The sequence below is a fragment of the Heliangelus exortis genome, chromosome 16 (assembly GCF_036169615.1).
Source record: "Heliangelus exortis chromosome 16, bHelExo1.hap1, whole genome shotgun sequence".
NCBI lineage: Eukaryota > Metazoa > Chordata > Aves > Apodiformes > Trochilidae > Heliangelus > Heliangelus exortis.
The window spans coordinates 2,077,324-2,093,237 of NC_092437.1; the positions used below are offsets into that span (position 1 = coordinate 2,077,324).

Sequence of the window (15,914 nt, forward strand, 5' to 3'; positions counted from 1 at the left end):
GAATCCCTCTTCGGGGAGCCCCGGGAATGCCGGAAGCCCCGCACCGCCCCCCCGCAGCCGTGCCAGCCGGGGCTTGTACCCTCCCGCCGCCCCCCCTTCCCCCCTTAGCCTCAACGGAGGTAGAAAATGTCACAAAAAATGTCACCTTTCAGGTGGAAACAAACCCAATGAGATGAAGGGGTTCCCGTGGGTGTGGGGATGAGGGGGTCGGGGCTCCCTGGGCGAGGGTCTGCACCCTGCAGGGCAGTGGGGTCCCGTGGGGTGGGGGCACGGCTGGGACCCGAGCCAGGGGGAACAAGGATGGAGGTGACAGAGTTGCCCCCTGGCTGGCACTGTGGGGCAGGAGACATGGGGAGGGCTGTCCAGACCCTGCCTGTGCCCTGCCCCAGCTCCCTGGGGGTGACAGGGGTGACAGGACCCCCGGAGTCACTGTGCTCCAGCCCTACAGGCACAGGGCAGCCCCGGCACCCCGTGCTGCCCACCTGGGCCATGCCCCCTGCCACCCCCCCGGCCCCCCTCCTGTCCCCGCTGAGCACCGGGGGCCGCAGCACCCACCGCCTGGGGCTCAGGCACCGGTGAGGTATTTTGGCAAGGAGGAGCCACGGAGGGGTTGGGGCGGCTGCTGGGGGGTGGGATGGGGGGGATCTTGGCTGTGGGCGGGTGGTGTGGGAGGGGGGATAGCACCAAGAGACCTCCCTGGGCCCCCCCGCGGGGCACTTGGCGTGGCGGCACCGGCAAACCCAACAGAAAGGCAAATGGCTGCGAAGCCGCGGGGTGGCACCGGGATGGCGCCGGGACGGCGCCGGGATGGCACCGGGATGGCGCCGGGAGGCCCCCGCCACGACCCCCACCCACCCACACCCCCTTACACGGTGGTCTCGTACTCCAGCACCTCGTGGGGGGCGCCGGGGGTGCGGTACTGCAGGCGGGGGGTGGTGGGGGAGGCGTACTCCAGCGCCAGGATGGTTTTCCTCAGGCGCCGGTCGATGAAGTGGGCGTCCCAGGCCGGGTACTTCTTCCTGGGGAGGTCAATCCGGATCACGGGGCCCTCGGTCCGCGGGGTGCGGGCGGCCGGCGCCGGCGGGGCGCAGGGCCGCACCTGGAAGACGGGGACGCAGCTGTCCCGCTCCCCCCCGCCCCCGTCCCGCTCCCCCCCTGTAGTCCGCGGCAGAGAGCGGGGGGGGCTGGTGACGGCGTCCACGGGGGACCCCGGGGGAGGAGCCGGGGGCTGGCGGAAAATGCAGCCCCCGGTCTGGGAGCCGAACACGGGGCCGTTGGGGTGCAAGAGGCAGTAGTAGATGAACATGAAGAAGATGCCGAGGGCGAAGCTGGAGCTGACCACGCAGACGAGGATTAAGGCGTCGAAGTCGGAGGTGGTCTTGCGGTCGTAGTAGAGGAACCAGAGGACGGTGAGGGCGGCGTTCTCCGAGAGCGTGATGACGTAGTAGATGCCCATGCGGTAGCGGCTCCGTCCCTCCTTGACGTTGAACCAGCAGAAGATGTAGATGATGCCCACCACCATGTTGTAGATGATCTCCTCCCACTTGGACATGCAGAAGTCCGTCTCTCCCTGGATGATCCAGAAGGTCATGATGCACCAGTGGGTGACGATGAAGATGCCGAAGTAGAGCTGGAACACGGAGGCGAAGAGGGCGAAGGCGATGGCGCGGGCGGCGATGGTGAAGAGGTGCCACAGGATCTGCACCACGGCCCCCTTGTAGGACATGGGCATCTTGTCCTCCCGAGAGTCCCGCAGCACCTTCTGGTAGGAGGCGATCATCCACGCCAGGGAGACCAGCGAGGCTGAGGCCGAGAGCCCTGAGGGCGCAGAGCAGGGAGGGGCAATCAGAGCTCGTGCCGGGACAGGGCCCCCCCCGACTTCCCCCCGGGGCCCTGCCAGGGGCACCCCATCCCTTACCCTGCAGCGGCTCGATGCTGTTCTGCTGCACCATGATGCTGAGCTGCAGCACCAGCTGGGGCGCGCTCTTCAGGAAGGTCTCCAGCAGCCTCAGCATGCTGATGTCTGCGCTCTCAAACATCATCCGCCAGTAGAAGTGGCGGCGGCGATGCTCGGCCTGCCAGCGGCTCTGCAGCCCCAGGTACAGTGCCCGGAGGTACCTGGGAGGGGGGTGGGAGGGTCAGAGGGGCCCCCCCAGCTCCTCTCCCCCTGCCCCGTCACCACTGCCAGCCCCATCCATCCGATGCTTTCCCTCCTTTGGGGACCACAGAAATGCCCCCCAAGCCGGGGGGGGAGCGGGTGCCAGAGGGCAGTGGCGATGCTGAGCACATCCCTGTCCCACCCCGTGGCCACGAGGGAAGGGGCAGCTTGGGCAAAGGCAGCCCAGCTCCCCCCTGCCCCAGGGCCCCTCCAGCATCACGGTGCCCACCCCCATCACAGTGCCCACCCAGCAGTCACCCCACCCTTCCACCCTCAGTGCTGCCCCTGTGCCCCCCTTACAGGGTCTGGGATCCCCCCGCAGCCCCGCTCTGTGGCCACCCATGGCTTTGGGGTGCCCTGGCCCCCACCCAGCTCCACGTCCAGCTCCAAGGGGCTATTTCTGTCCCTGGCACGGAGCCCACCCTCCTCCCCCTGCCCGCACCGAGGCACCAGCTGGTCGTGCCGCGGGGCTGCAGGGAGCACCCAGGCGCTGGTGCCGGCGCTGCCCCGGCTCTTGGCAGAGCTGCTGGAGCACACAGCGGCCTCGGCCATCTGGTCCTGGGCCGGGGGTCAGCCGAGGTGTGAGTGGCACTGCCACACACGCCGGCTGAGTCACCGGCACCGGGGACCCCTCCCTGCAGCACGGGGCCAGATCCGGGCACCGCGGAGGGGACGCGGGGCCAGATGGGCCGGGAGTGCCCCGGAGGGATGGAGGAGGATGAAGAGGGAGGGTGGGGGCCACAGAGCCTCCAGCAGTCGAGCCGAATCCTCAGGCAGAGCCACGGCCTCTCCGCCAGCTCTGGGAAGCACTGCCAGGCACCACACCACCGCAGTTGGTGTCCCCCGGCTCCTCTCCCCACCAGCCACTGCTCCTGTCCCTGCCGGACCTGGGGACAGAACCGCTGAGCCAGGAGGGTGCAAACCGGGGGACATCCTGGGGATGGAGGGCACATCACGGGGGAAAGGCGACCAGAGAGGCAACGCAGAGCCCAGGACACTTCATGGCTGGCCCCAGGGCACCCACGTGCAAGCAAGACCCAGGCAACGGTGACCTCAGCCTCTCCCCACAGTCAGCCCCACTAGCGGGCCCCATCAGCACCACGATCCCACCGTCCCCACGGCACAGCCAGGAGCTGCCCCAGGAGCTGTCCCCAGCTCCTCAACCACTCCACGAGTGACCCGTGGCCTCCTCCGGCTCTCGGCGGGGCTCAGGTACTCTCCTGTCTCCCCCTCAGCTCCGTAGATCTCATTAAATGAGGTTTCAGCTCCCATCAACTCGCCGGGATGAAACGCTGGTTGGGATTTGTTTGTGTGTGATCCCCCCGAGGTGTTTCAGCCCAGAGAACCATCCCAGCACTGACACCGCACGGCGAGCGCTCCCCGGCCCAGCGTGTGCGGCCAGCACTGAATCAATCACTGGAAAAAAAATAATTTAATTTTCAAAAGAATCCCGATGATGAGGCAGAAACCGACAGTGAGAGCTCTCCGAGGTAATTGCTCTCTCCTTTGTATTGCAACGAGAGATGCAAGAAAACCCCCGCAACGGGAGGGCAGGGGTGGGCTTGGGTGGGTGCTGGGTGGGAGTCCCACCACGACTGGGTCTGCCACCAGTGGCACCGTTTGCCCTCAGCTCCCAGATACTGGTTCTGCCTTTCAAGTGTTGGAAAGAAAGAAGCAAGAGGAGAAAAGCTCAGACCTGGTTACAATCAAATCCACCAAGGGCCTCAGGTGGATGAGGACAAGGGACCCCCTGGTTGAAGAGGGAGCGATGTGGAGCACCGTGTGCTGGGTCCTGTGGCCCTGAGGCAGGGACAAGCTGTCCCCAGCACAACGGGACCTGCAGGGACACACCAGGCACCCAGGGAGTGGCAGGGGACACCGGGTGGGAGGCAGGCGTGGCCTGCACTGTGTCCCCTTCTCTGGCATTTCTTTGGTGAGAAAGCAGCGTGGAAAACAATTCCTGAGTGGCAAACCCCTCCAAACAGCAGTGGCTGGAGCTTACACCAGCACACGGTCCCTGCAACCAACACCATCTCCAGAGAACACCCCTGCCAGAGCAGCTGTGTGACAGCAGCACGCTGGTGACAACTGACAGCAGCTCCTGGCAGCAGCTTCACTTCGGGCTGATCTCAGAGCTGTTGCTCAGAGCTACCTTGGGAAGCAGCTGCAGGGGCTGGAGGCTATGTCCCAGCATGGGCTGTGCAGCCATGGACGTGCAGGTGGCCCAGGAGGGGAGGAGTGGGGTAAATCGTGGAGGAAGGGGATGTTTTCCTGGCTGGGGAACAGCCTGCTCTTCCCATGAACATTTATTCCACGTTTCTTTAACTGCCACATCCACCTGCACCGGATCCAACCTCACTAATGGGTTTAGCAAACTGCATTTAACTGGTCACCAGGGCTAATCCCAAATCCTGAGATTAGAAAGAGCCTCAGCTGCAGCTTCAGACCAACATGTCCTGGAGGGTGAGTGCTGAGAGTTCCTGCTTTAATTGGCTTAAGAGCCTCTTTGGCACAGCAGATCAGGAGAGCACAGTGACACCCCGGGAGCAAAGCCCCTGACACAGCCTGGGCCTGGCTCAGGCCACTGCCCGGGGGCACCGGGGCCACGGCTGCCTGCAGGGAGGCCGAGCAGCCACAGGGCTCCCATCCTGTCCCTCACCAGCTCCTCCAGCACAGGAGGGTAAGGTTGGCACCCACTCTGCAGCCTGAGGATGGAGGGGGGATCAGGGAGGGGCCTGCAGGGGCTGTGCTACGGAGGGGAATCACGAACCGATTTGGGTTGGATGGGACCTTAAAATCATCCAGCTAGGGACACCTCTAGCACGGTGCGTGCTTCCCCTGAAGCAAAGTTAGAGCACCCCAGGAGCATCACAGGAAGAGCAGCAGACGAAGAAACCCATGCAGACAAGAACGGGGAGTGGAGGAGCTGCTGTGGGAAACAGGACGGAAACCCGAGCCGGGAGCGCTGCCTGCTCCCAGCCTTGTTCCGGGAATTTGCCATTGTCTCCACTCCCCTCCCAGCACCAACCTCCCCGGGCAGCAGCTCAGTGCCAGAGCCATCCCGAGGATGGAGCTCAGCAGATCCGGGAGGGAGCAGGGCTGGCTCCGTGGCACCAGGGGGGACAGTGCCAATAAACTGTCAGCTCCTGCTTTGGAACGTTTGCAGAGACACAGGGGAAGGGCCTGGAGCCTGCCCGAGCCTTCCAGGCTGCACTCACCCTGCCTGCACTCACCCTGCCTGACCAGGCCAGGGGACACAGCCAGGCCAGGCTGGGGACACAGAGCATCTCTGTGACCCCACATATGATTGTGAGCTCTGAGCTGGGATATGGGGAGGGAGGGACCTGGGAGGGACCTCTGAGGCTGAGGTGTTGGGTGCCCAGCAGAAGGACTCCTTGCCCCCCAGGACCTCTCTGCTATTGCTGGACAGGATCCCCAGCAGACCCAGCACCGCCTGGCCATGGGGACAGCAGGTCTGTGCCACCCAGTCAGACTGTGAGCTCCTCATGCCAGCTCCTGCCCACACCCACAGCTCCTGCCTGCACCCACAGCTCCTGCCCACACCCACCCGCAACCTCATTTGGGTTCTGATGGGAGCTCCCTCCATGGTCCCCACCTGCTCGAGGCTGCAGAGGGATTTGTCCCTGTGCCCTCCTCACCATCCACACCCACTCCCCTATATCCAGCCATCCTCACCTGTGCCCTATATACTGCACCCCCTTATCCCCATCCACATCCCTGCTGCACCCTGCCCCTCCCACAGCCCTCGCCTGGCTCCATGACCCCCTTGCATCCCATACCCCCGTTCTCCCGTACCTCCAGTCCTGCCCCAGCTGCAGGAGGTGGATCAGGCCCTGCAGCAGCCCCGTCCCCACCCTCTGCCCCCCTTCCCCCGTACCTCCAGACCTGCCCCAGCTGCAGGAGGTGGATCAGGCCCTGCAGCAGCCAGACGCAGAGCCGGCAGCAGCCCCGGGCCCCGCTGTCCCTGGTGCCGCGGGCGGTGTCCGCGGTGGTGCCGGCGCTGTCCTTGGTGGTACCGGCGCTGTCCTTGGTGCTGACGGCGCTGAAGTCGTAGACGAACCACCTGAAGCTGAGCATCTGCACCACCAGCGAGGGCAGCAGCACGAAGAGCAGCGTCAGCCCGAACCACCACCGCTGCCCCCGCACGTAGTAGTGGGCCGCCAGCCACAGGTCCGAGGCGCCGTCCGCGAAACAAACCAGGAGGGCGCAGAGCACCCAGCAGCCGTCCCGCAGCCGGTACCGCCGCGCCGGGGGGATCGCGCCGTCCCCCCGCCTCCCGCCGTCGCCCTCCGGGCTCTCCAGCAGCACGGCCGGGCCGCCGCCGCCGTCCGACTTCGCGGCCATGTTGTCGGGGGAGAGGAGGAGAAAGGAGGGAGCGGGAGAGACTTCCGGAGGGAGGACGGCGCCGCCGAGCCCGCCCCGGCAGCGCCCGCCCCCGCCGGCCTCGCCCCGCGCCCGCCGCCCGCCCCGGACCGGACCGGACCGGACCGGCCCCGCCGAGAGACCCCCGCCCCGCCGGCCCGGCCCCGGGAGCCCCCGCCCCGCCCCCGCCGCTCCCCCTCCGGAAAGGGCGGTCGCCCCCCAGCCGCCGCCGCGGGGTCCCGGGGGAGCGCCCGGTGCCGGTGGGCTCCTCCCCGCTCCCCCCCGGGAAGGGCAGCCGGGTCCCCCCAGAGCCGGTCCCGGGCTCCCCGCCGGCAAAAGGACACCGAGTCCCCTCCCTGTGCCTCCTGTCCCGGTCCCCACGCAGCTCAAGGACCGGAGCTCCCTGAGCAGCTGCTGAGCGGCCTTGGGCTCCGCCAGCCCCGAATCTGCCCTGCTCCTCATGGGCCCTGCCCAGAGCTGCTCAGGGGGTGTCAGCCCCTGCCAGGCCTGGAGGACGGAGCTGCTGCTGCTGCAGCTCCCTTTGCATCCCCATGGGCAGGGACACAGACCAGGGGGGTCCTGCTGGGACCTGCTGAGCCCCGCTCTGGGGAGAGAGCCCCAGCTTTGGGGGAGTGCCCGAGGAGCTGGGTGAGACCCGGGGCCCAGGGGTTTGGGTCCCTGTGAGCCCAGGGGCTGCCCTGCTCCTCGGCTCTGTGCCACCATCTCCCCTCAGAGGAGGGATGCAGCGTGTTGGGCAGAGCTGGGCTGGCAGTGCCAGGGCTGGGACCCCCGTGGGACACGGGCTGGCACGAGGAGCAGCAGCATCCCCGGCACTGCTGGGAGGGAAAAGGAGTTTTGCTCCTTTGCAGCCTGTCCCTAGGGAAGGCGATGGCAAAGGGCCCAGCTCCAGCTCCAGCTCCAGCCCCAAGGGATGGGCTCTGGCTCAGCCCCCCTGCCCTGCAGAGCAGCCAAGGGGGATCCCAGCAAACCCGGGTAGAGTCTGGGACCCTGGTGCTGAAAACTGAGGGAAGAAAGCAGGGGGGTTGGGAAGGTGTTAGTCAGCACAAGGGAGCAGTCAGGCCCTCGGAGAGGCTCTCCCAGTGCTGCATCTATTAGCATGGGTAATGTGACTTAAACACCTAACCTTGAGATGCTCCTGACAGATCCCCTCGACAAAAGCCTGCCTGGGGGAGGGGATGCTCCCAGCATCCCAGAGCCCGAAGAAAGGAGCCTTTCATCCACCACTGGGCCCCTGGGGAGGGTGGGCAACACAGTCCAGAGCCCCCACCAAGGCCTGGCCAGTCCGGTCCCGTTTGGGCTCAGTCCCTGGAAAGTCTCTGTCCTGGCTGGACAATGGAGCAGAGCCAGTGCCACCAGGAAGGTGGGCACAGCACCAGGGAGAGGGCACCTGGGGACCCAGGAGAGATGGATTCACCTTCCTCCCCAGCCCCTGAAACACCCCTTGTGAAAGCAGAGCTGAACATCCACAGCCCGAGATCATGAGGACCAAGGTTTGACATCTGATTTATCTTAATAACAGGGCCCAGCAGCCACAGGGAAAAATGAGAGAATAAAACACCCTATAAACCTCCCTGAGGCCTTCTCATTCTGCTGCCAGCAGGCAGGCAGGAGGGTTTCTAGCTGCACATATAAAAGTGTTGCAAGGAAGAAAAAAGCACAAGCTGAACCCAAACCCTGCTCTTTCCACAACAAAGCACACAGCAGAGCAGAGCAGCCCTTGGCCAGTGCCCAGGGGGGGCATAAAAATGCTCCATGGGAATCTGGGCCTCTTCCCTTCTCATCCCATCAAAGCAACACAGATCAAATGTTGCCACGGTGCCTGGCAGAGAGCAGAACCCGAGCACTGCACAGCGGAGGCTGCAGGGGAGACGGAGACCCCCGGCCCACACCCTGCATCCCATCTCCCCTCCCTTGTCCCGCATCCTGCTCCGCAGCCAACCCAGGTGTCCGTGTCCTGCTGCAGATGGGACATCCTGAGGTGGTGGATGGGAAGCAGCTGCCCCCAGCCCAGCCTGTGGATCTCCAGCCAGCTGCCCCCACCATTAAAGGAGCATTTCCCAGTGTTGGCCTCACCCCCACAGTCCCTCTGCCCCTTTTGGTGGAGGCAGCAAAGAATCCATCCCGTGTGTGGGTCCCTGGGAGCAGCAGTGCCCGTGCCCTGGAACCTGCCTGGTCCCAGCACAGGCTGCTGCAGCTGGGGGGGCTCTCCCCAGTTAACTGGAACAAATGACTTTATGGGATTAGGGCCAGTAATCTGCCCGCCCGGGTAATCTCTCTTAAAGGATTATTTGCCCAGGGAAGTGTGGTGAGCACCAGCCAGCCACTGCCTCACTCCACCCAGCCCTGTCCCCTGTGGTCCCAGTACAGCCACCTCCCCATTTCCAGTAGCCCGGAGGTGCTGGGGGTCACCGAGGTGAGTCCCACGAGGGGCACGAGCCAAGGGGACAGTTCCCCCTCCGGACACTGCTGCAGGGACAGTGGTGGCAGCTCTGCCACGGCGGGGGCCCGGCAGCACCAGCCGGAGGTCCCAGCTGTGCCGTGCTCAGGGTCCCACAGCGCTTCCCGGGCAGCCCCAGGGCGCAGCCCCCAGACCCCTCGGTACCACCCAGGACCAGGAGCGGGACCGACACCCGCACGGTGCCGGGGCTGAAGGGAAACGAGCCCGGTAGCTCACAGCCGGGACCCGGGCAGCGGAGCAGCACCCCAGGAACACGGGACACGGAAACCCGCACCCCCCGTTACCCCCCGGCCCCGGGCAGGGTCCCCTCCTCACGGGCGAAGAGCCAGGGCCCCGCTCCGCCCCCCCGATCCCGTCCCCTCCCGGGGAACCTCCCCGCCCGGGGGGCAGCCGGTGGCCGCGGGTCCCCGAACCTCCCGGGGGTCCCGGAACCTCCCGGGGTCCCCGAACCTCTCGGTGGAGCCTCGGGCAGTGCCCATTACGGCCGCCAGGGGGCGCTGCCAGCCGGGCCCTCCCGCCGCGGAACCCGCACGCGCGGCTCCGCCACCCACCCGGAGCGGAACCGAGACGGACCCGGAACGGACCGGGGGGCGGTACCGGAGCGGTCCGGGCGGCGCAGCCCCGGCAGCGCCATGGCGCGGGACCCCGCGTTCGTGCTGCGGTACCTGGCCGAGGTGGAAGAGCTGGCCGAGGACGTGCTGGCGGCGCGGCAGCAGGTACGGCCCGGTCCGACCCGGTAGTCCCGGCGGGCGTCCCCTGCCCCGCCGGTATCCCCCAGCTCCGGCTGCTTTTCTCCCGCCGCAGATCGTGGAGTTGGATATGAAACGGAACCGGAACCGCGAGGCCCTGCGGGCGCTGCAGAAAGATCCGGAGCCCGAGGGTGAGGCCCGGTCCCGCCCGTCCAATCCCCGGAGGGACCGGGAGCCCCCGGTAAAACCTTTTCCTCTCTTTCTTCCTCCCCAGGCCAGGCCATGGTCTGCTTCGGGGACATGTTCATCCAGCTGCCCAAGGCCCAGACCCGGGAGATGCTGCGGCAGGGTGAGGCAGAGAGCAGGGAAAAGGAGTCTGGGGAAATAAAACCGCCCAGAATGTCCCGCGGGCAGAGCCCGGTGGAGCGGGCTCAGGCACGAAGCACCCCGGGGGAAGCCCTGAGGGTCCCTCTGTCCCCTCACTCCTCTTTCAGACCAGGAACACCTGGATGAGGAGATCAGCAGCCTGCGGAAGGAGCTGCGGGTGAAGGTCAATCGCCTCTACGAGGCTCAAGGTGAACGTTCCCATTCCAGAACCTTCTGGGAGCACCTGGGGGGATCCCGAAGCTCCCGAGCTCTGCACGTCCCTGAGCCCTGTTCCTGGGGCTCCCCAGGCCCCTCCTGGAGCTGTCACCCTGAGCAGACCCCACGCCACGGCAGCTCCCAGGGGTGTCCCTGCCCTCCTTGCAGCCCCTCTGGGGTTGGCTCCACTGGCTTTGTAGCAAATTCCTGATTTTTCTTTTTTTTTTTTCTGTGTGTTCTCTCAGGTAAACCCGAGCTGAAGGGGTTTCACCTGAACCCCATGAGCTCTGAGGAAATGAAGCTCATCAATCGCATCCTGCAGGGCTGAGGTGGCAGAGGTGCAGGGACTGTCACCCCCACAGCCCCCGGGGGAGCTCCCTGGGAAGTGTTTGGCTCCTCAGCTCTGATGCTGCAGCTTCCTTGGATCACAAACCCAGTGCTGGGGCCCAGGGATGGTGTGGGTGTCCGTGGGCAGGCTGCAAATGGGGTTATTAAAACCAGAGCAGCTGCATTCCCAGCTCCACGTGTGTGTGTGTTCCTGGGGGGGTTGTGTGAGCTTCAGGGACAGCTCCTTGTCCTGCTGGGAAGGGGAGTGGGAGGGGGAATCCAGAGCACAGAGAAGTTGTGTGGTGTTAAACAAAGGCAAGTTTAGAGCTGAAGCACGTCAGGAATCTCCTCCCAGATGTGTAGGAGGGGGCAGGGGCAGGCAGTGTCCTTTTTGTCTCCTTGGGAAACGTTTCTGCTGTGGGGTTGTGTGGAGGAGAAATGAGAAGCACAGAACTGAGGGTTCCAAAGGGAGATGAGAGGGGAAAACGTGCATTTTCAGCAAGCTGCCTGAAGAGGGCTGAGCAGGAGCAGGGGCCAGGCCTGTCCTGTAGTGCAGGGGTGATGGAACCAGTGAGGAGTTCTTCAGAGGCTTGAACACTCACCATCTTCTGCACAGCCCTCCCTTGTCTGCACCTGCTCCCCCAGCACAATTGGGTTAAGACCATAAAAATAGTGTTGGGTTTTTTTTTAAACTCATCATAACTGCCACTGAACTGAGACTGACTCATTTCTGTGTACAGGGAATGTCTGGAGCAGTTGCCAAGAAAGGCATGGAAGCAGAGAACCATTCCAAACATTCCTGTAAAACCCCTTAGAGGGGAATAAACATCTCCCTCTCCTCTGTGCCTTCCAGCAGATGACACAGAGTCCCCCAGCTGAGGGGGTACAGCAGTAATTAGGCAGAAACAGGCAGATTTGCCATGGTTTTCCTCCCCACGACACCATCCCCATGCACACAGGCAGGAGTAAGCATGAGGCAACAGGAGATCCAGCCCTAAATCTCTTTCCCATGCACTGAGCCAAAGAACATTCTGAGCTGATTGCAACGTTTCTATTCCTGCTCTCAGTGGCACCAGAGGAAAAAAAAAAAAACCAAAAACCAACTCCCTCTGGCTTCCAGAAAGCCAGCCAAGGGGAACCCACAGTCCAGCTGCAGCAGAACAGCCTGAGGAGAGTTCACAGAATGAGAATTAACCCCTGTTCAGTGCTGGGAGGGGACACCTCCCAGGAGCAGTTTCCTGGCACAGGAGGGCTCAGCAGCACTCAGTGCCCTGATGACATCCAGAGCTTTCCCTCTGCTTCATTCCTCTCCTGACCAGCTGAAGTTACTCTCAGTCCTGATTCTGTGATCCCACTGATGTGCAGGAACAGCAGATGGAGAGAATCAGAGAGCCCCAGGACCTGTTCTGTGCTCAGGGATCTAACACTGTCCCCAGCAGCACCTGAGACACTGAAGCTGACAGGACACAGGGCTCTAACAGGTACCTCACCTACTCAGGGGGGAAAAAAAATAAAACATGAGAGGAAACACTTGGTAGGAGAGCACTGTCAGCATGAATCATCTCCAAGGGAAATTTCCTTCCCTGTGGTGCTGCTTCTGCTTTCCATGATGAAGGCTGAGAGGACAATAGTCCTGTTTGTGTCTCCTTTCTGAAGTCCCATTGGCTGCTCCTGCAATAAGCCAGTTGTGCTCTGGGGTTCCTGCAGCACTTGGGCTGTGTGTGTAAATTTCTGAGGATTTCACCCAAACTTCAATGTTATGAATTTTTCACTTAACCAGTGAGGAAAGCTGGATTTAAAAAGGAGTAATGATAACCCAGACTCAAAAGGGTTTTGTTGTTTTGGTTTAAATACCCTCAGCTCCTCTGCAGTCCCCTCTTTCTCTCAGCTGCCCCCTCGTGAAAGGGGAAGCTTCCCAGTGACAGCTGTGTGCACTGGTGAGGCCCCAGAGCTGCCAGTTGTGACCAGAACATCAGGAGTGGTGAGGAGATCAAAGACAGACACTGAACAAATCAGGACTTCACATACCAAGCTCTCCTCTTCTGCCCTGGAGCCAATAATTATCTGTCCTCCCTGTGATCACAGGCACCCGAGCTTAATCCAAGCCCACAGGATGAAACCTTACTAAAAACTGCAGCAAAACAAATAAATCAGAAGTAATCAAGGGTAGTAGGTGGGAAATGAGTGACTGGTGAGAGGCAGCACCATGTCTGAGGGCTGGCAGGGAGCTCCTGACATCAGCACAGCTCCAAACCTCAGCTCTGCCACCCAGGGCTGTCCCTGGGGGCTCTGGGAGGGCTTTTTGATCATTCTGAGCAAGAACAAACTCTGCTGCACTCACACGGAGAGCAGGGAGGGATTCTCCATCCAACAGAGGTGGGATGGGATGGATTCTCCATCCAACAGAGGTGGGATGCCTTTGGGAAGATGTGTTATTCCCAGGAAAGCTCTGCAGCTCGATCCAGCAGCAAGTGTGGCAGGCAGGAAACCAAACTCCTCTGGCATGGCTCACCCTGCCCTGGCACCCCCTGGAGGTGTGGCAGGAGGAGCCTCCCAGTGTTCCCAGTGTTCACTGGGACACTGACAGTGATCTGGTGACACCAGTGTTCCAATAAAAAAAAATACAAGAGAGAGCTGGGGGGTCTGTGGCAGGAGAGCCAAGTCCTGTAGGTGTCTGGAGGAGTCTGAGCCATGGGAAGAGCCATGGGAAGGAGCTTTGCACCAGAGAGGCAGAGGACACAGCAAGTCAGCAGCACAAGGTGAGGGGTAATAAGGGTGAGAAGACAGAGTTGTTCTCCCCTTCTTCAGCCAACGATTTCCTTCAGGTTTTGGCACAGCACCATTCCTTCACCTCCTGACCTGCCAGCTCCCAGCTGGAAGAGCAGGATGTGGCATTTCCTGCTCTCCCCCAGTGACCTGATTCATCACCTCTTTGTCTGCAAGCTCACGGGGTGAAGAGGCTCCAGCACCACCTCTAAAGTGCACAGAGTGCTCCCACTCTTGTCCTGGAGGGGAGGGCAGAGCAGCAGCCAGCAGGGAAGTGCCACAGCACCAAATAAACAAACACTCACATGCTTCCAGACACACAAGTAACACAACATATGTTGTTGGGAATTTGTTCAGTCACATTTTAAATCTGTGTATGCTACAGAAGAACTTAATTAACCAGGAGAGTCATAAAAGGTGTCAGAGAACCATGACAAGCAAGAGCAGGACAATCTTGGAGACTTCCAGGCTGGTCCATGGGGTGGCAGCTCCTCAGGGCCCCTTCCCTGGAAGGTCCAAGCTCCTCTGAGCACCTTCCCAACCCCATCACAGCACGGGGCTGCTCCTGGGCTCAGCCAGGAGGAGCAACACCCATTTTTTTTACACTCCTCTGAATTCTGAGGTCAGCCACAAGCTACTTCGCTGAAGTTGGTTTAATCTCAGTAATCACAGGCTGTTCTTAGAGCCTTGTTTACTGTCTTCTGGTTATTTACCACGTTAATTGAGGCTGTAGGCATCAAATCAGCTTAATACCAGGCTTCTCTGCTGCCAATTAACACGTTCGTTCGTGGAGGGAGATAATCACTAACTGATACCCTCCTGGCTGTAATTCCCGTGTTAGTTTGCATAATTACCTCCCAGCCACTCCGCACAAGCCTGTCCTTACCCAGGGCTCTGCGGGGGGGGTAAATCCTCCCCCCAGCTCTTCCCCGGGCTGCTCACCCGCAGCTCACAGATGGGAGCAGCCTCAATTCCCCAGCCCGGGGCTGGGAGCAGGAGGCAGAGGCGGCTCCAGCGTCACCCCGGGGGGTGTCACTCCTACAGGAACACAGGGTGTTTGGCTTGGGGTTTAGTTTCTTTTTTTTTTTTCTGGTTTGTTTTTTTTAGTCCCCAAGACGCTGCCTGGAGTGGAAGTTGCTGCATTCAGCAGCGAGTTGCCAGGAGCTTGGGGGGACAAACGTGATTCAGAGCCTGAGGCTGACCTCAGGTCTCTACTGCAGGGCACAGAGAAGTTCATGCCAATAAAATGCCCCCCAAGCTGCACTGCAGGCTGCTCAGGGAGCCTCCTGGAATCTCTTTGCATTCTCAGGGGGGAAATCCCCTCAGGAAGTTGGCTGGACTTGCACCAGCTGGCAGTGGGATTTCCCTAAAACCACACAGATTTTTCTATGGCCCCATCTTTAGGGGTTGCCCTGGAAAGCTGCTGCACCAGAAGCCCCCTTAGGCCCCTCCCCACCCCCCCAGCCCCTGGCACTTCAGAGCATGAACTTGGCCATAACCCCCCCGTGAGAACCCTGGGAGCACATCCTGTTCCACCACACCAGAACTCTGCACTTTATACCTTCACCACTGAGTTAACTTTGGCTCTGCAAACAACCTGAGCTGTTTTCCAGCTGCTGACAAACCCCGTTTGCTCAGTATAAAAACAAGAAGTGGTTTGGTTGCCAGTGTTGACCAGGGAAGTGGCCAGGAGCGTGGCTACCCCCAGCCCCCTCGCTCTGCCCCACTCTTCCTGTGGATTTCCCCTATATTTTCCTTTCCCTCCACAGAATGAAGGAATCTCTTCATCTCTGCCTCCCTTTCCTTGGGAGAGCACAGACTTACCAGTCTCAAAATCCAATTTTGAAAATCCAAGCTGTGCCAGAATTCTTGTAAAATTCTTCCACAAACAAACACGGCTCTGGAGACATTCCCAAGGTCTTTGGACTAAAGGCACACTTTGTCACCTCAAACTTTCTGGCTTCTCTTCCTAACTGCTTCCAAAACCTCTTCAGACTCTTCTCTAAGCAGCTCTTCTGACTCAGCTGGGTAGATGGAAATAGCACAACAAACCTTCCCACTCACTTCGATTGCCCTTGAGAAGTTTCTGGGGGTCAACTGCACCACACGCTCTGAGGAGAAAAAATAAATAAATAGGGCTAAGAACGAGAACTGCTTTCTCTTTGTGGAGCAAAAGGCTCAGTGTCAGTTTTCTATACCTGTGTACGAAGGGAGCTGTAGCAGAGCAGTTGCACAGCCCTGGGCAGCCATTCCCAGAGCACGGGGCAGGCCGGAGGTTTGGGGCACAGAAACCTTCCCACAGACACGCACATGGCTGCTGCAAAGCCCCCCACACAACGGCCCCGACTCGGGGGGTTTCAAGGGAACAAACTCCTTTATAGGGGGCAGCTGGGACAGAAAAACCGGGCCGGGCCTGGGCCTGCGCCTGCGCCCACCGGGCCGCGACCGTCGCCATGGCAACCGCGGCGCTGGGCGACAGGGGGCGCTGAGGGACCGGAAGCGCGGGGGTTGCCCCGCCCATCGCATTGAC

The 15,914-nt window shown here is 61.7% G+C and overlaps 2 protein-coding genes and 1 long non-coding RNA gene across 3 annotated transcripts; 1 reads left to right on the forward strand and 2 right to left on the reverse strand.

The window, feature by feature from the left end:
• Positions 1 to 533: 533 nt before the first annotated feature.
• Positions 534 to 6,653, reverse strand: XKR7 (XK related 7). The gene is made up of 3 exons (XM_071759793.1): positions 6,057 to 6,653; positions 1,919 to 2,118; positions 534 to 1,818 (listed from the first exon to the last, which is right to left on the reverse strand). Exons 1-3 carry the CDS (start codon positions 6,521 to 6,523, stop codon positions 866 to 868), a joined length of 1,620 nt encoding a protein of 539 aa, XP_071615894.1. The 5' UTR covers positions 6,524 to 6,653; the 3' UTR covers positions 534 to 865.
• A 2,906-nt stretch (positions 6,654 to 9,559) lies between these two features.
• PDRG1 (p53 and DNA damage regulated 1) lies at positions 9,560 to 10,802 on the forward strand. Its single transcript, XM_071759898.1, has 5 exons — positions 9,560 to 9,736; positions 9,825 to 9,900; positions 9,984 to 10,058; positions 10,204 to 10,284; positions 10,537 to 10,802. Exons 1-5 carry the CDS (start codon positions 9,653 to 9,655, stop codon positions 10,617 to 10,619), a joined length of 399 nt encoding a protein of 132 aa, XP_071615999.1. The 5' UTR covers positions 9,560 to 9,652; the 3' UTR covers positions 10,620 to 10,802.
• A 2,891-nt stretch (positions 10,803 to 13,693) lies between these two features.
• LOC139803395 (uncharacterized) lies at positions 13,694 to 15,908 on the reverse strand. Its single transcript, XR_011728999.1, has 3 exons — positions 15,583 to 15,908; positions 15,209 to 15,493; positions 13,694 to 14,422 (listed from the first exon to the last, which is right to left on the reverse strand). It is a non-coding gene; the product is annotated as an uncharacterized lncRNA (long non-coding RNA).
• Between the last annotated feature and the right edge of the window lie 6 nt (positions 15,909 to 15,914).